The 20,321-nt window shown below is 38.4% G+C and overlaps 2 protein-coding genes across 3 annotated transcripts in view; one reads left to right on the top strand and one right to left on the bottom strand.

Moving 5' to 3' along the window:
* Window positions 1-20,321, bottom strand: part of CREB3L2 (cAMP responsive element binding protein 3 like 2) — a 205,600-nt gene that overhangs the window by 116,570 nt on the left and 68,709 nt on the right. The window lies entirely within an intron of this gene.
* The window catches only part of AKR1D1 (aldo-keto reductase family 1 member D1), a 37,746-nt gene continuing 29,849 nt past the window's right edge, over window positions 12,425-20,321 (top strand). Inside the window, exon 1 of one of the 2 annotated variants that reach the window (XM_074315318.1) lies at window positions 12,425-12,590. In XM_074315318.1, coding sequence (XP_074171419.1) covers window positions 12,498-12,590 — 93 coding nt within the window. In that variant the 5' untranslated portion in view covers window positions 12,425-12,497. The remainder of the gene's footprint in view (window positions 12,591-20,321) is intronic. The other variant, XM_019750591.2, reaches the window with a different exon arrangement.

Here is a 20,321-nt window from a genome sequence, read left to right as displayed (position 1 = left end):
ATAGCACAGGAGAAAATCTAGGTGACCTTGGGTTTGGCAATGAGTCTTTTTATAGAACACCAAAAGTATCATCCATGAAAGAAAAAAATTGATAAGTGAGACTTCATTCAAATTTAAATCTTTTGCTGGAAGACAGAGACTGTAAAGAGAAAGAAAAGACAACACACAGACTGGGAGAAAATATTTGCAAAACACATATATGGTCAAGAACTGGTACCCAAAATATATGAAGAACTCTTAAACTCAACAGTAAGAAAACAAACAAGCCGATTTTAAAAAGGGCAAAATATTGAACAGACACCTCACCAAAGAAGGTATACAGAAGGGCAAGTAAGCATACAAGAAAATGCTCAACATCATATGTCATTAAGGAATTTCAAGTTAAAACAATGAGATACCATTACACATGTCAGAATGGCTAAAATGCGTAACACTGACAACAGCAAATGCTAGCAAGACTGTGGAGCCACAGGAACTCGTGTTCATTGCTGGTGGGGACAGAAAAAGATACAGCCATTTTGGAAGACAGCTTAGCAGGTTTTTATAAAATTAAATATAGTCTAACCATAAACTCCAGCAATCATTCTCCCTGGAATTTAACCAAATGAGCTGGAAACTTACAGCCACATAAAAGTCTGTACATGAATACTTTTAATAGCTTGATTAGCAATTACCAAAACTTAGACGCAACCAAGATGTCCTTCAGTAAGTGAATGGATAAACAAACTGGTATCTCCATAAAATGGAATATTATTCAATGATAAAAAGAAATAAGCCATCAAGCCACAAAGAGATGCATATTGCTAAGTGAAAGAAATCTATTTCAAAGCTACATTCGGTATGAATCCAACTATGTGAAATCTTGGAAATGGCAAAACTATATCAAAGGCAAAAAGATCAGTGAAAGATCAGTTAATACCAGGAGTTCACAAGGAAAGAGAGAGGGAGGGATGAATAGTTGGAGTACAGGGGTTTGTAGGGCAGTGAAACTAATCTGTATAATATTGTAATAGTGGATACATGTCATCATGCATTTGTCAAAACACATGAAATATACAACTCAAAGAGTGAAACCTAATGTGAAGTACGGACTTTAATTAATAATAATATATCTTCATTGGCTCATCAATTGTAGCAAATGTACTGGGAATACTGTGGGGAGAGGTTGAAGGAGGGTACAGGGGAATTCTTTTTATTTTCTGCTCATTTTTCTATAAACAAAACTGCTCTAAAAATGAAATACATTAATTGAAAAAATTGTAGCCACTTAACCTGCATATTACAAAATTTTACCAATTCACATTGCAGTTAATTCATATTAAGTCTAAATATTTTGTCTGACCTTGTAAACTAACTGTGCATTCTAAAAATTGGAGGCAGAGTTAGTCCAGACTTATTCTGATAATTGATTCTTTCCTGAGTTTTTTCATAAAGCCCATGCTTACAAAATATGTCACAAGAATAAAAATCCTTTGGTTCCACCACTACATAAGCCACAAATGAAGAAACGGCTATGTATTAAAAATATATGAGTGAGAGACCAGTGGCCTCTCCTGCAGGTGGAGACTGGGCCGAGCATTGCAAACACTGAGACGAGGCGACCCAGTGGCGGGTAATAAATCATCATTAGTCAAGATGTCTTCAGCACCTGAGCCCCAGCCTTTAAGAAGGAACCACCCAAAGAGAAAGACTTCGGAAACCCAGGGCTCAGAGGGGTCTGCAAGACCACCTTATATCCAGCTGTGACTCCAGAGCTTTTTATGAAACCAACAAACCCGTAATGGCTTTCGGGTTGATGACCCTTCAGCTTTACGTGGCTTATATGGGTTATGTACATGCAACATGAGAATAAAAAGGACCTTTATGAAGCTACTGACAGTGAAGGACGCCGTTATATGAGAAGGAAAACATGTAAATGGGGTTAATAGTGCTGCTTCTTATGGCTGGAGCTACGAGAATAGGAAGGGCTCTGAAATCGCCAAATGACAGACTTTATGAACGCACAATATCATGTTTCTTGTTTTAGAATATGGTAATGAGAAAAGAAGACAGCAGTTGCCACCAGACCATTAATTTAGTCCTTTCAAAGCTGCAGCTGTTATCTCATTCTTTTTCCACAGAAATCTTCCCAATATATTTATTTTATTAAATCCTCTTATAAAAGTACCATGAGAATGGAAGTCATTTTTGTTCATAATTAAGGTCTATATAATAAAAGTACCCAGTGTTGTTAAATTTGCATGGTATTTTTAATATTAAGGTGAATTGTGCATTGGCAACTGTTGTGAGGGTTTAGTTTAATTTTGCTATTTGCAAAGGCAATGTTTATTTTCTAGCTGCCATAGAAGCTACATTCACGAAGAAAAAGAAATAATTATAAATTATTGTAAAGCCTGCAGTCAACATTAAAGACAAATCATTTTACAGAAGCACCGATGGTTCATATATTTTGGTATTCCATTTCAGCTATTTTTGGTCCAGAATTTTATTTTAATTGAAAACATACTTCCATTCAACTACTAAAACAAAGATTAAATGAGAGAATAACCCAAAGTAATAGGAGTTTTTCTTTAAAAAAATAAGTATGTTATACTGAGGTATGATGTTTTTATTTAACTACAACTGTTATCTATTTTAGTTTTTGTAAATTAATGTTGCAATAATATGATAAACATTAAAAGCAAATGTTCTTACAGTTACTTAAAAACTAGAACTAGTTATTAGATAAGAAGGTCTCCATCCTGTCCTGGGTTCACCTTATATAATTTCACTCTTTCTGACAAGCATTCTGCACCTGTTTAATTTGTAGATATTTACCCCATTTTCCAAATCATTATAACTGGGGCTCAGTAGTAAATATCACCTCTGAAATTTTGTTCCATTTATTACTACCGAGTAATAACTGCACAGGCAGAGTTTATCATCATAGTTTAAGTTTTTAATTTCCAGTTCTTTATTGCAGTTTTGCAAGATACATGAAAATGCAATTATGTCTGATTTGTAGGTATTAAAGAGCTTAGCTAATTGTGTTATCTACATGCAATTAAATTAAATCTTTAATACTGAGCCCTAAAAAAAATATATGAGTAATCAAGAGACTGCGGTACTGGTGAAAGAACAGACACATAGATCAACAGAAGAAAATAGTGGGCCCAGAAATACACCTAGATGAACATATTCAACTGATCTTTGACGAAGGAGCAAAACCAATTCATTGGTGAAAGGAGTGTCTTTTCAATAAATGAGACTGAAACAACTGGACACGACATGTATACGGAATTGCAAGGGACACTGAATAGCCAGAACAATCCTGAAAAAGAAGAACAAATTAGGAAGACTCACACTTCCAGATATAAAAAACGTTTATGAAGCAAAGTAATCAAGACGGTTTAGTATCAGTGTAACGACAGACATGAAGATCAATGGAATGGAATTGAGAGTCCAAAAATAAATTCATGTGTCTATGGTCACCTGACTTTCAGCAAGGGGGCCAAACCATTCCATGTGGGAAAAAACAGTCTCTTCAACAACTGATACAACTAGGACATTAACACTGTGCTACTCTATTAATACTGTAGTATCTTTGCAAAGTTTATTTCAACTCTGAAGTTCTTGGCTTCATTATTCAGAGGCTAGACCATCCATGTAAACTGAATTTCAACAAACCCTTTTTTCAGCCTCTATTATAGAAACTGCTAGTCATTGAGGATAGAAAATTTTCCAGACCATGTATCTTACCTCCAAGAATTCACTGACTAGGAGAGACAGATACAGCAATGAATGAATAATCATATTATAATGGGTATTATGCATTAATGCATTTCCTTCTTCTACAATATTGCGATATTCAGCAGTGTTTATGGAAAAAGTCTTCAAAAGTGCATTTATTCAGCTCCCTGAACTTTGGCCCTAGAGTTCTGGAATAGGTTTAGATTTGTCTCAGATCAATGTCATGTTTACTTGATAAACATCATAGAAAGCCAAAAGAAGAGTAAATGCCCAGCCTTTTAGTAGATAGGACATAGAGGTCAGCAACCACTGGAAGGAGAAAGAAACAAACTGAAACAATCATTAAAGCTAAAGCCAGGAAAGGGAGAGAAAGGTGGAAAGAAGGAAGGAAAGGAAGGCAGGAAGGAAAGAAGGAAGCAAAGAAGGAAGAAAGGAAGGAAGGAAAGAAGGCAGGAAGGCAGGAAGGCAGGAAGGCAGGAAGGCAGGAAGGCAGGAAGGAAGGAAGGAAGGAAGGAAATTAGCTCCTCCAAATCAACCATTTGGGTAAATCTAAATTACCATGGACTGAAAAAATAATAATGTATGTGCTTTAAAATGTGTATAAAATTAAAATACATGATAACAATGTTATAGAAATCAAGAGAGTGATAAATGGGGTAAAGTTAACCTCTGAGAAGAAGTTAAAAGTACAAGTAATACATTTAAAATCAACTTTATTGGGGTATAATTTACATGCAATAAAATGCACCCCTTTTAAGAGTATAGTTAGATAATATTTGACAAATTATATACCCATATACCACCACCACAATTAGATATAGGACACATTTCCATCATCTCAAAAGATTCCTTTGTGTCCCTTCCCAGGAAATCCAACCTTCCATCCTAGATCTCAGGTAATCACTGACCAGCTTTCTATCACTATAGATGAGATTTGTCTTTCCTAGAGTTTCATGTAAATGCAATTATAATTTACGTACTCTTTTGTGTCGGTCTTTTTCACTAAGCATAATGGTTTTGAGATTCATCTGTGTTGTTGCATGCATATGTAATTGGCTCTTTTTTGTTGCTAGTAGCATTTCCTTGTATGAATAGTGTATCCATTCACCCATTCCTGGACTTTTGTGTTGTTTCCAGTTTGGTACTCTTATGACTAAATCTGTTTTGAACATTAATGTACAAGGCTTTTCATGGACATGTTTTTATCAGTAGTTGGTTCACAGGGAAAACTACAAGTAATCAAACACAATTTTTAGAAGAAACAAAATTTGAAAGACCATCACTCTGTTGGTTTCAGGAACCACTCCTTCTCTTTATCTTTTCAAGCCAAGGGTGGGTAATGGTCACCATTGTTACCAGTCCTAACATTCTATGATTTCCTTACACGTACATCTTCATGGGAAGTTCCACATGACCAGTTAATAAAAAAAGAAAGCCAAAGACCTAGTTTACAGTTATATGGCATGTACAATGGTCAGCATCAGACAGAAGTAGATGACTGCTGCACTGCGGCCTTACTCCAGAGTAGCCCAAAGATATAGGTGAAGGTAAATCCTCCCACAAGGAAGACCACTGGGTGGTATATATATAGAGAGAGATATACGTATATATATAGAGAGAGGGTGCCAAAAATACGTATACACATTATAAGAAAGGAAAACTATATTAAAATTGTAATACTCAATATACACCAATAACAAAAGATGAATACAAGTCACGTTTGACTTCTGCAATTACAAGAGGTGCTCAAAGTGGTTACCTTCAGCGTCCAGACACTTCTGATTACAGCGAACTACTGCTTGAGCAACGTTGACCAAAGTGTCCACTAGTATACATTTTTTTGGCACCCCCGGTAGGTGTCCATTTTGTGTACAGGAGAAATAGTCTAAAGGTCAACACTAATTCATGGGCAGTGTCTAGCTAGTTATGTAGCTAGTTACAGAAGGACCTGTTACTTCATTTGTACCCCACAAGACAACAGCAGATATTGCTCTATTCCCTAAAGACTGTGTTGATTTCATTGACGACAGATCAATTACACTGGACCCCTTTTATCAAAGAGGGGACATTGTTTGTCCTCATTGAAATGGACACTTTGACACAAATTTGTCTTTCTTGCTCACAGCACATCTGCCAGAATATGCAGGTTTACATAATGCTTCATCTATTGTAATTATTTGCCACAGAACAATGTCTAACAAATGTGACCAAAGATCACATTTATTGGCAAAGAAATAATAATGATAGGCTCATGTCCACACAAGCCATGGTGCAACCATCAACCAGAAACAGCTGACTTAACAAAACTGTGAACTGGTCTATGGAAGACTCAGCAATGGGCCCAGAAAAATAGTCCTTGTCAAGAGATTTTTGTTGTTGTTGCTGTTGTTGTTTTTGAGATTCTTCCTAGTGTTTTGCAAATATGAATAATTTATGCAGTGAATATTTTGTGCACACATAACTTTATCTTTTTAACAATGTATCTATGGATAGATTCCTGCTAGACCAATGCATATGTGATTTTACTAAATATTGCCAAATTTCCCTCCATAGAGGTGTACCACCTTGCATTCCACTCTCAAAACATGAGAGTGCCTGCTTCCCATGAGTCTCTCCAATCAGGCAGGTTTTTTCCTGTCTGATATGGGAAAAATCATGTCTCAGTTATGGAATATGGGTAAATCATACATAATGGGTTACAGCATACATAATGCAAAAATATATTCTGAATCTTCCAAACATTGTCCACTTTTCTGTTGTCTACTAAAAACGTTCCTGATTTGTTCTGACCAAATACGTTTCCCATCCTTATCCCTCTCCTTATAAGTCCTCTTACACAAAGCCTTCTGATTCATGTAACAGTGAGGCGGGCTAGACCTTGGGAATGACTGATTCACGGAGCACAAACATTGTCAGGACATTTTCCATCACTTGCTTATCCTTTTCTTTGCTTGTCAGTGACATTCTCTCAGCTCATCCTCCTTGTGGCAGGAACCACAATTATCAGCAATGCTTGATTCCTCGTGAATTTAGAAATCAACTTCAGCTTTCTAAATCCAAGAGGGACTCTGATTGGACCAACCTACTTTATGTGCCTACCTTCTGGACTAACTGACACTGGCCAGGAAGTGGGGAAGATACTATGATTAGCAGCCTCTAACACAACCACAGGACTCCACAAAGATGGAGGTAGGATTGCCTCCAGAAGATGGCAGGACAGCTAGGCAGACAAAACAATAGATGCCCACCAAAACTGATCTGTTGCCGTAACACTGATGAGTGTTTCTATTATTGCTTCTTAAGTCTTGATGTAGAGGCAATCTTTACAGGTTTTGTGGGGTTTGCAACAAAACGACGAGCAGACAAACAGAATAGTCTTGGGCAGTATTGGGATTGAGCTGATTCTTCTTCTTGGTGATTCAGATGTAGCACATCTTCCCTCTAAGGTATAATTCCTTTCCCTGAGTCACGAGAAATCCATGGGCCTGGCATAACCACTAATAACATGTGTTTCTGAATACTTCAGAACTATGGGGACTCGTGTCTGGCAGGGCATACATCTAATCTTTCAGCATGGGTAAAGAAGAATAGAATACTTCTAACTGGTGATACATGGGTGATAGGGCACACTGTATTTTTTTTCCATGATGTAAAAGTCATAAAAATAAGAATTGATAAACAAAGAAAGGACTATAAGAGATAGTCTCACAGATAGGGACAGTTTCTAAAAATTATGCACAGTACATGGTTTCCAGGAAGAGAAATGTTTTACATTTTCCCAGTTGACAACTTGCTGCCTACAAATGAAATATTGTTACTTCATTCTTTCTAAAGTATTAAGAATATGTGTAAATGCCTTTGGAATGTTATGTAATATGTTTATTTTTGAGATAAATGATATAAAATGTGTGTTCACTTAAAAAAGAAAAGTAGACCACTTATTGGTTTCTTGTCCTTCAGTTTCTCTTGCGTCCAAGAAAATTTTGAATTGTTTACTTTGAAAGAATTGGTTACTTTGGCTAAATAGGTAATAAATCTGATTTGTTTATTTATCAAAGAAATTGTTGTAGATGAGTAAGATTACAAATTCAATATGATAAACATTTTATTTAATATACTTATAAATTAATTCTATATTAAGACTAAAATTAAAATCTTTATGTTTATCACCTATTTATATGTTTATGTATCTCTGTATGTCTTAATACTTACATATAAAGGAGTATTGATAAATCCTTTATTACAGATTATTACATGAATAGTGAATCAAAAGAGAAAATTACAATTTGAGTTCTCTTTCTGTAAATTTAGTCAGTTATTTTGTGCCACAGAAGTTCTTTTTTTTTGTCACAATATTCCATTAGCCCTCATTACTTCTAGCATACACTTAAATAATTTCAACAAAAAGTTTCTTATTGCTTAAAAGAGTTAAAAGTTTCTACCTGTTATTGTTTCTCGTTGTGATACGCTTTTAAAATACTGCCTGGACAAAATAAAACATTTCCTATAATTAGTGCTTGTCTCTGGAGATATACATCTTATGTTTGTAATTTTTCTCTTCTAAAGACTCCTGATTTTGCCTTTCCCAAATTTAGACCCCAAATTCAGAAACATAAAACAGTATGGAAAATAGGGTTGACTTACAGGTGAAACAGAATAACTCTACCTTTATCTCTGGGTCTCCTGGATGACACGATTGACTCTTGGCCAAGAAAAGAGCAGTTTCATGACTCGTTGGTTAAAGGGTGAAACTCCCCTGGCAACCCTCTCTACCCCCAAAATAAGTTTCTTTACAGATGGTGTGCCATTCGCCAAACCAGTTAAGTTAGCTGGATTTGATTATATGGCTGAAGAGTCATAAAAATCTGTGCTGGGAACTTCGGTTTTGAGTTCTAGCCTAAGCTAAGATACCTCACACAGATCTTGGTGGTTCAACCAGGAGACATGGCGTGTTCTGTGTGTGAATATGGCCCCTGAGCCTGGGAGGGCATCTCTGCAACCTGTCATGCTTGCCTGTATTGCCTTGCTGTGCTCTATTCTTTACCCCCAAATCAAAGCATTACCTGACTAAACTCTGCGGGGTTTCATGAGTCCCTTCAAAGGTCCCAACTTGGGAAAGTCTTTCAGTTTAGTTAAAGGATTTTGATGACTGAACTATCATTGAATTACTGGAAAGACCACGAGGTACCACTAAGACTTATTTTAAAAATAAGTAAAAATAATCAGGTTTACTTGACATTCTCCAAATTTTTATTAATTTGGAATGATTGTGCAAATTCTTCTGCTTACCAAACATAAGGGGTGGGGGTGCATGCTGATCTGACTAAATACTAGTAATCTTACCAATATACACGTATAGGTGGCCTTTCCAAATTAACCATGTCAGCTATCTCTTGAATGACTTGAAATCTGGAGGTAAATAAAGTCTTCTAGAAGAGAGGCAAAAGATCTGCCTCAACTTCAAGGACTAGGACCTTGTCAGGTACCATTAATAATTAACACAGTAGGAAAACCCTAAGATAGTGATTCATATTTTCAATAAAAAGGCAATTAACATTTTCTCTAGATCATCAGACTTCCATGTCAATGGTAGACCTCAAGCTGAGAGTTCTGGGAAATCCCCTAGAAGTAGACAATCCCCCAAAAGAGCAGTTGACTCAAAACCCTCTGCTGAAGTGAATGATTACATAAATAGACAGTTTGCTCAAATCTCTGAAACCAGATTAATTTTCAGAGAACATGATACCCTTTTTTGGGGGATTTGGGTTTTGTTTTGTTTTTAACATTTTTTAAACTTTAAACTTTTATTTATTTAAGTGCGTTTTTCCAGGACCTATCAGCTCCAAGTCCAGCAGTTGCTCCAATCCAGCGGTGGAGGATGCAGCCCACAGTGGCCCACGCGGGGATCGAACCAGTAACCCTGTTACCAAGAGCACCAGACTTGAACCAACTGATCTAACCAGCCGCCCAGGGGTTTGTTTTACTACCAATCTTGCTGTAAGGAAATTTACCTACCCTTTCCTATATAGAAAATCTAACCTAAAGTTAGGGAAAGCTGCTTTATAAAAGACACAATTAAGGAAGTGAAAAAACAAGACTGAGAAAAAAATATTTGCAAATCATATATCCAACAATGAACATGTATCAAAAATTTACCAAGCAATCACAAAACTCAGCACTAAGAAGACAAACAACTCATTTGAAAATTAGGCAAAAGACTAGAACAGGCGCCTCACCAGGAAGAGATACAGAGGTCAAATAAGTACATGAAAAAGTGTTCAACATCATTATCCAAAGGGAAAGTGCAAAGTAAAATAGTCATGAGGTACCATGACAAACCTACCAGAATTACCAAAAAAAAAAAAGGCAAGTGCTGTTGAGTCTGGGGAACAACTGCAATTCACATGTATTGCTAGAGGGAATGCAAAATGTCACCACCATTCTGAAAAGCAGTTTGGCAGGTTCCTACAAAGTTAAACACACTTACCACATGACCTGACCACATCCCATTCCTGGAAAAATGAAAACTCATGCTCATCCAAACACCTGTACACAAGTGTTCACAGCAGCTCTGTTCACCAGCACCAAAAACTAGAAACAAACCCAATGTCCTTCAAATAAAGAAACAAACTGTGGTACATATATGTAACGGAATACTACACAGCAATAAACACAAGTGAGCTATTGATACAAACAACAGCCTGGATGAATCTCAATGGCATTATGCTGAGTGAAAGAGCCAATCTCAAAAGACGACACCCTGTATGATTCAATTCACACGATACTCTCTAAAACTAAAACTACAGCCATGGAGAAACAGGTCTTGATTTCCAGGGGTAGAGGGTGTTATAAAGAAATAGCATGGAGATTGATGAGGCAGAAAAGGGTTAATAAAAGTGAACCGGAAGGGGGGCTGCCCAGGCCTGCATCCCCTCCCCAGGAACTGCCCAGGCTCATCCTCTAGAAATAAACCTAAGATGTCTAAACCCTCATAAAAAGAGGAGATAAGACCCAACTGGTATTAATTTGTTCTTCACACATGCGCAAACTGCCAAAACCTGCCCATAAGTTGAACTCTAGCCTAATTATAATGCAATTAGAATGGAATGAACCTTAAAGCTTGTCCCTCCCCCTGTGGGTTTTCTGTGTGCATTCTGGGTAAGAGCATGTGCAGAAAGAAGCTAGTTATATAACCAACATATGTCAATCAAATGACCTCAGTCTATATGTCACATCTCCTGTTGTAAGGAAATTTCCCTACCCATTCCTATATAAGAAAAAGCTAACCTAAATTTAGGGGCAGTTGTCTGCCCCGGCAACTTCTATGCCAGCATCTTTCTTAAATAAACTTACTTCCTTGCTCTCCTCATTTCAGGCTGAGTCTGTACATTCTTTCACCTTTTGCAAACAACCAGGGGTTAATTCCAATGATACAGCAGAAATCTCTGGGTTATAACCCGTTTCAGTATCCCAACTGAAATGGATGGCAGTTACACAAATCTGTATATGTGCCAAAATTTACAGAGCTAAACACCCAAAAAGTCAATAAAAATAAACATAGACTAGCCAACATCACAGCACACAAAGGTTCACAATAAGTGTTTGCTGGATCGATTTACACGTGAGGGGGAGGAGCATCACTGCCCATGTTCCACACTGCCCCAACCTACTGGCAAGTACTGTGTCCACTGGCTGACTGTACGTACATAAGCAAGAATGAATTTCCTGGGGATAGTACAAGTTAATTATAGATGCACTTCACCGACTGTTACAATTGAGGTCACCAGGTCCAAAGTTCTTATCTTATACACAGCCCAATCCTTTGGAGGAAGATTATAATAAACATTTGTTCATTGTTTCCCTAACTGCTACTTCTTTCCTTTCACTTAAGAGCCTTCCCAGGTGGGATTCACCTCAACTCCCAAGTTAGAAATAGCTTCTAATTATCTTAAGGCAATCAGTCTTTTATTTCTTCTGACCACTACGGTTGATTTTGTGATGGATCACAAAATCACAAACCAAGAAGGGCAAGTGAAGCCAAAAAAACCACTCCTGGATTGCTGTGGGAGCTACGGAGTAAGCAAATACACTTTCTTGGTCAATTTGAGCCTGGAACCACGTCACCACTTCAAGGACTGGTTACCATCTTTCAACAATAAGGGGAGAGTCTGCTAAAAGAGCAAGGAGGCAGAGAGAACCAGAGAGTGAGAAACTCATTCCTGGACATATCATGTGTTTCTCCATCCAGCCCAGTGGTCGCCAAACTTAACTAAGGTGATAAAAATCTCAGACCTCTTCTCAGTCCTGCTGCATTAGAATCTCTAAGAAAAGTCTGGGAAATGACTCTAGTCTCACCTTAAGCTAGCCCTAGTGTTGAAGTTTTCAGGAATGTGAACCAATAAATTTCCTTTATAGTTTAAAAGAAATTGAGATAGGCCTGTTACTTGGCAACAAAAGCATCCCAACGGAGAGAAGCCAGCTAGATTTTGTTTCCTTTTGCTTTTTCAATCTTTTCTTTGCAGAGGAGTAAGCAGAAACTCTCAATGAGTTATTTATATGTCTCTGATAAAGTTCAAAGGGCGATATCAGGATTTCCAGAACAACCTCAAAGAAAACAGGTTGAGAAATAAATATGTCAATATCTCGTCCCTCCCACTGCTCCACCCTCTGGCCCTCCTTTTTTTAAGTTAAATAGTCCATAGGATACCTCTCCAAAAAGACTCTTACTGTGGTGTTCAGAATCATTTCTAGAAATCTGAAACCCCACGATGGACCTCACTGCTGCAGATCACCGCATACCTCTAAGTGATGGAAACAGCATTCCTGTCATCGGGATTGGTACCTACTCAGAGCCTAAAATAGTAAGCTTCTCTCTCTTTCTGTATTTTTTTGGTTTTGGGGTGTGTTTTTTTTTTTTTAAAAGAAACCTTTCTAAAGCATAATCTAATTCATTTTGAATGGATCTCATTGATTTACCTTTTGTAATAGTGAAAGCAATTTCCAAGGAATACTGTTTGGCTGCATGAGTATTGAGACAAACATCAAACTAAATCAATTTGTGACTACAAATTCTCTTGGGTTAGAGAATGGGACCTTTCTGCTTCCTTTCCTAAAACTCAGCTGGATGCTGATTATTTGATTGCTCTCAAGCACATGACATTACTGAGTTTATGACTCGTGATTTTTTTTTTCAGTTTATATTTAAGGATTTTTATTTTAGTTCAATCTAACAAACATGAAGTGAAAACCTACTACATATGAAGCACTAAGCTATAGAAGCTTCAAATATGACAAGAAGAGTCTAGGGATTAGAAATCTAATAGAGGAGACACAGTTATTAATAACTAATTATTGAACAATGAAGATAAGAGTAAATGCTATCCTAGAACTATAAGTAGTATCACACTGAAAACACAGGCAAGGGAATAGTTTGACCATGAAGACTGAAGTGGGTTTCCATTAAAACACAATAAAGTTTCTACTTAAATCTTTCTGCTAATCTCATTGCAATTCAACACATCACACTGATTGCCAGAATAAACAGTGCTATGTGAAGAAATGGTACTGAAGTTTAAGTGATCACGGATGAATGACCTCTGTAAAGCTAAGTGTGAGTTCATCAGGCAGAGAAGCAGAGCTGAGGCAGGACATGTTAGGCAGAAAGGGAAGTATAGAGGGCCAGGATACATGATACACCTAGGAAAGACCAAGCCCATGGTGGCTGGCATATGGAATTCGTGGTGGAGGTCATGGCAGCAGGATCTGGAAATGCAAGCTGAGACTGGATTATAGAAAAGGAGGAATTACTTAAAGTTTAGGAACAAAGCAATAACACTGTTGGATCAGTGTTTTTGAAAGATAATGCAAGGGGAGCATGGAGAATGGAAGGTAGAGGAAGATAGATAAACTAAAGATACCAAGAGTAGTTAAAACTACAATCACCCAGTTCAATTCCGCTTCAATTGCCAGTTCCCCTGTTTTGGAAATGCAAAGGAAAATCATTGTGGAAACAATGATAGGACTCTGGGTCACTGGTCTCCTTCCCTTCTTACTTTGCCCATATGACCTCATTCATAATGTTTGCTCCAAGCACACACATGCAGAGACTCAGAAGTCTGTATTTCCTGTTCTGTTTGTTATGTCTCCCTATACAACTATGGACTGGCTGCATGAGAACCACCTAGGGCATTTTTTTTTTTTAAGATTTTATTGGAGAAGGGGAACAGGACTTTATTGGGGAACAGTGTGCACTTCCAGGACTTTTTTCCAAGTCAAGTTGTTGTCCTTTCAGTCTTAGTTGTGGAGGGCGCAGCTCAGCTCTAGGGCCAGTTGCTAGTTGCAGGGGGCGCAGCCCACCATCCCTTGTGGGAGTTGAGGAATCGAACTGGCAACCTTGCGGTTGAGAGGACGCGCTCCAACCAACTGAGCCATCCGGGAGCTCAGCGGCAGCTCAGCTCAAGGTGCCGTGTTCAATCTTAGTTGCAGGGGGCGCTGCCCACCATCCCTTGCGGGACTTGAGTAGTTGAACTGGCAACCTTGTGGTTGAGAGCCCACTGGCCCATGTGGGAATCGAACCGGCAGCCTTCGGAGTTAGGAGCACGGAGTTCCAACCGCCTGAGCCACTGGGCCAGCCCCACATAGAGCATTTTTAAAAAATACAGATCCTTAGGTTTCACCTCTGGTCTACTGAACATGGATCTGCTAGGGTAGAACCTGAGAATCAGCATTTAACAAGCCCCGTGGATAATTCTGTTGTACCATCAAGCGTGTGCTCCAGCTTTCACGGGCACCTCTAACTCAACCTGACAGAACTACACTCACCATCTCCCCTCCTTAGCAAATACCGCCACCTCCCAGCCACCCAAGCCAAAAATCTGAGTATATTCCTTCACTCTGCCCTCTTCCTCACTTCTCCCCTTCTCCCCATTACATCCTAATAATTGCTAAATCACTGTTCAAAGTATCTCAGAAACATTTCCCCAGTTCACACTCTCCTCTTTATCTTCGTTGTCACCATCTTAGTTTAGGCTCTTAACTTATCTTTGGGCTATTCTTCCAATTTTGTTCTCTTCTAACTAGTTATCCAAAATGGGGTTATCAGGATCTTCCTCAGACCCAAAAATGATCCTGTCACTGCTCTGCCTAATTATTTCAATGGCTTCCAGCCACTGTAGGGTAGAGTCCGCACTCCTTCCATTCATGGTTCAGTCAAGACCTGTCCCTCCAGCAACATCTATCACCGTTCTTCCAATGTCTCCCTACATGAAAACAACTGTCTACGTTCCTTGAACAACTCTCCCACCTCCGTGCCTTTGAACACGTGGCCTTCTACCTGGAACACACTTTCTCCTGATTTGTTCACTTGGCTAACTTCTACCAAACCTTCAAAACTCAGCTCAAGGAGACCTCTTCTTAGAATCCCAGGTCGCAGCCACCACAACTTGCCCTCCTGCATGTTCACACAAGCCCTATGCTCAACACTATTGTAGCACTTGTCACACTATGTCGTAATCATCGTTTCTCTGCCACCTTCCCCACAAGACTGTGAAAGTCACTAGGAAAAAGACCATGCCTTGCTTAGCTCTATATTCCCAGTAGGGTATCTATTATAGTATGTAATGGGTGTTCAGCTAATGCTTGTCAAACGAATGAATGAGTTTGTGAGAGGGGATATATAGTACGTATGTGAGCATCAGAGGGTATGGAGATGCAAATGGACACAACAATAGCAGCTAAAATTTTCTGAACACTTAACCATGTACCAGGAACTCTCTTAAGTGCTGCACATTACAGGCATTTTCTCATTTAATCCTCACAACATTAGGAATGAGATACCACTTAATGCCATTTTACAGATGAAAAAATGGAGGCATTGAGAAATAAAATAAATTGCCTCAAACTTGTAATGCTAAGGAACAGAGCAGGAATTTGAACCCACCCACATCGTTTGGGCTCAGAGACTATGCTCTAATCCCTATACTATATTGCCTGTTATAAAAGTATCTTATGTCATTGAAGCCACATATTTCTAACTATGACTTTCTATGTATATTTCTGTACATGAAAGTATCTAAGAATATATGACCTGAAATACATATCCTAGGAGGTATATATAAATGCTATGGATTTGAGACATTCAAAAGCCAGTTATGTGTCATTTCTCAAAAAGAGTTTCACTTCAGAAGGCAAGACATACACCCATTAGAGACTATGACATAAGAAGAATACTATCAGAAAGGAAGATCACACATGCAAACCACATTTGTGATCAGAAATATTACCAGTTGTAAAGTGATATATGGAGTTAATGGTATGTCTCACAAAAGCAGAAACTCTACTGTGAAGAAAAATACACAACATGTATCTAGAAGATTTTCAGTAGGGGGAGCGGTAGAGCTAGGATTAAAGGGAAGACTAGAGTAGGGAGAAGGGAATATCGCACACAGAGCAGACGCATACTTTCTGTTCCAAGCCACACAACTGACAACGCCTTTATCATTCACTCTGAGGCAGAGGTTAGAGCTACCTGTGTCCAAGGTGGTCACCCTGAAATAAAAGTACTAAATTCGCTTTAACTTCAGAATCAGTCTTACTCCTAGAGGTCGAGGTCTGATGTCAAAATTGAGTCTTCTCCGCTCGACATGCCAGAGAGTCTTTTCAAAACTTTCATCCCACAAGAAGTACAAAGTGAATGTCGGACTGAGGTAACTCTTTAACCGGAATCGATTCATGTTTCGTGTACATAGTCAAGTCCGTCAATATTTGTCCTGGGATCCTGGTCAGCTGGGATACAAGAGTTAGAGAGCAGCAGGGTACCAGGAGAAGATTTAGGCGTGTCTTTGGGAGGACATCGCATGGGAGCTGACATGGAAGGCTAAAATAAGGAAGACTAACACCGTCTCCTCCAACTTCTGCCCTGTTTAGATTCCACTAGAACATATGGAGATAGGAACTGTGGCAAAGCAGCTTGGAAGAAGTCTTATGGGGCTGGGTGAGGATGTCCAGCTCAGCTTCTCCTGACTTACAAAGATTTTTTTTTTTTTCTCTTAATATGCCCAACTTTCTTGTAAAGGTGTTTCATATCTGTGAATTCAGGGAATTTGAGATGGAACCAACATTTGGTAGCACTAAGCATTGTGTGCATTACCTCACCTAATGATCACTAATGAAAACTAAAATATACTAATTATCTCTGTGACCTTTGTCAATGACAGCTTCCCAGAATACTTTCATACAGGGATGTAATGGTCTACAATAGCCTTCCAACAAATCTCCCTTATTTCTCTCTCTCTCCCTATAGCTCCATCTGGGTAAGTCCAATAGCAAGAGTTTTGAATCTCACTCCTTTTTTTTGCTTTGATAGAAATTAATTCAGTTTTTATGAATATCAGCCCACAGAGTTAATAGCCAATATTAATCAAAAAGTTCAAGTAAAACTCAAGATTATTACCAGGTGTGCAAATGATACAAACCCAGGACCGATGGCACATATTTTGGAAAATAAACAATAATTTGGTTCAATACATTTATTGCCTCTCCCATATGTGAGGCATTTTTGAAATAACACAGGAATCGAAACACTGGGCTGGAAACAAGGGATTTTAAAATATAAGGGAAGCTGAGGCACTTTAAGAGAGATTAACACTTATTCAAAGATGAAAGGAACCATGAACAAATCTAGTTATGGGTTAGGTCAAGAAACATCAAGCTATGGGGAAGCAGTGGCCTAGGAAGGTGGTTTGGCGTCATAATTGATCCCATATTTCTTCCTGGGTGGCCCTTGTTGAGATTTTTATAACTACAAACAGTTTTCATCATCTGGAGAGTGAGCCAAAGGCACTGCATATGGGGCAAAGGAGAGGTGAAGTCCAAGTCCTTGATGAGTAGCAAGAAGGAGCTTGAAACATGGAGTCCACCCTGCCCCTGAGCTGGCAGAAGTAGGGGGCACAAGGCTCAGAACCCCTTCTCAGAAAGAAGCCGTCCTTTAAATAGTCCTTGCTTTCTCCTCAGTGCCCATCTAATTGCCCTCTTCCTCTCAACCCAGGGAAACTGTTTCACCTGCAGAAGGCAAAGCTTTGTTCTTACATCAAGTATTTTTTTTTTTTTATACTGGGGACAGGTTGTTGAAGGCAAATAATTATTCAATGACACTTGTTAAAGCCTGGTAAGGAAGACTCTTCATGGGGAAGGAGTGTTGTGATAGGCGTAGGGACCACCATGATGGAATTCTCCAACAGGAGACATTGGGCTCAACTCTGAAGACAGTCCAGACAAGGAATTTATAGCCAAGAGCTGGACGGGGTCAGTGAATAGAAAGTTACGGAGAGGAAACATCAGGGATAAAGGGGGATTCTGGTTAATCTGACCCAACAGGATTCTTGCTGAAGACAGAGCTGGGCGACCAGAGCTGGGGGATGATGGGGGATGAGGAACCTGATTTGATATCGAAGGTGATCAGATATCGAGGATAGGATGGGGTGTTGTTGCCAAACTGACTTAGCAGGATTCTTGATCACATTGGCCAATGCAGAGCTAAACATGGAAGTCCATGCTAGAAAAGAGCTCAGTTAGAGTTTGGTCAAGAATCTGTGTCAGGGGTGAGCGTGGTCTCATAATCTCTACCTAAAGGGGTCAGGGACTAGCAGGAAGCATAAATAAGTGGCCCTGGGGAACTAAACCTATTTCTCCATTTTGATCTGCTTTCCCACTTTGATAGCAGACACGAGCAAAAGAAATGTTGTATTTTCTTCTTTGCCACATGCAAAAAGAAAACACATGCAACTACCGTCAGGAGATGATAGTCAGTCAAAGACACAAGATTTCACTCACCATTCGAAAAGAGGACGGCACTTTCTCCACTATAGCCAATGGCCATGCACAAACAAGGATCTGGTATGGCCTGATCTTCTAACTCTTTTCAGAGAGTATTATAAAGTAATCATTAATTTTTAAGTAATGGCAACTCCTTTGTATTTTTGTAAAGCACCACATGGGCTAATTATTTTGAGGGTCAAGGAACAAAGGGGAAAAAGAAATCAGTGTTTGTTTTTACTTTTAGTATAGTGTGTATCCTGAGTTCTTTCCAGTACCTGAGACCCCTTCACACTCCAGACACAGAGGCCTTGACTTTGAGAAATCAAACACCAAGAACTGACATCTGCATTTTGTTACGTCTTTCCTCTCTAGAGGCAATGGATGCCGCCCATCAGCTGTAAAAAGTGGTTTGGTGGTGGCAGTAGAAGGTAACAAAAAAATCTCAGGGAGAAAAATGTAGGTTCATATTTCAAAAATATTAACCTGCCGAAGTTAAAATGAACTAAAATGAGAAGAGACAGAATACATAGAAATCAAGTAAGAGAGTTTCTATAATAAATCAGGCAAAAAATAATGACTTGCACTTGGCTGATGGCTATGAGGAAAATAATTTGGCTGGAACCTAGGAGGGAAGTAAGTTGGCTGAAGGCTACAAATCATTAGGGTAAGCTCTACAAAGCTTGGCAGCCAATTAGATCCAGGCAAAGGAGAGTGAATGGTAAGAGATCCAAGGCCAAAAAGATGCTTTAGGCTCAGCTTATTATATTCTTTAGATCTAAGGTTTTGAAATGTATTTGAGTCACTTACTCCTTATTTAGCTAACTCCTTTTTTGAATACTTAAAATTTTGAAATATAATGTATGTAGAAAGAGACAAATACTTTCAAAACGAACATCTGTGTAACCACAACCCAGATTCAAAATTAGAACACATCAAACCCCAGAAGCCCTCTGTGTGCCCTTCCCAATCTAAAACCCTCCCTCCCTCAAGAGATAATTGCTCTTATAATGTCTATGGCAATTATTTTCTTGCTTTTTTTTAAGGGTTGCGTAACTTTAACAAGCATTTTTAACAATGTATTTTAATTTGGACAGTTTTGGGACTTTCTAGGAATGGAAACACACTGAATGCATTACTTTTTTTGTCTTGCCTCTTTTTCTAAATATTATGTTGTAAGATTCACCCATGTTATTAATCATGTCTTCAGTTATTTTTATTGCTCTATAATATTTAATTATGAGACTAGATTGGTATACATTTTACTATTGGTGGGCATTTGTATTGTTTCCAGCTTGGGGCTTTATAGGCAATATTGCTACGAAGACTCTTGCATAGGTGTCATTGCATATATGCATGAGTTTTTCTAAGGTACATATCTAGGCATGGAATTGCTATGCCATTGAGTACCAGTATCTCCAATTTTTGAGATGACGTCAGTATAGATAATTCCCAAAGTAGTCATATAATGTACATTCCCTACAAAAATGTATGAGCGTTCCCCTTGCTTCACATTCTCACCAACACTTGGTGTGTTTTTTAATTTATGCAACGCTGGTAAGTGTGAAATTATCTCTCACTGTGGTCTTAATTTGCATTTCCTTTATAATTTAGATGAGATTAATTTTTCACAACTTTTATTAGCCATTTTGGATATCTTTTGCAAAGTGGTTGTGCCTTCTATGCATTTCTCTTTATTAGATGTCCCTTTTCTTATTGATATGGTGGATTTTTAAAAAATATCTGGATATGATTTCTGTGTCAGCTTTATCTATGTGAAA

Source organism: Rhinolophus sinicus, linkage group LG11 (genome assembly GCF_036562045.2).
Source record: "Rhinolophus sinicus isolate RSC01 linkage group LG11, ASM3656204v1, whole genome shotgun sequence".
Taxonomy (NCBI): Eukaryota; Metazoa; Chordata; class Mammalia; order Chiroptera; family Rhinolophidae; genus Rhinolophus; species Rhinolophus sinicus.
The sequence above is the reverse complement of the archived record's forward strand: the minus strand, read 5'-3'. Positions and strand labels throughout refer to the sequence as shown.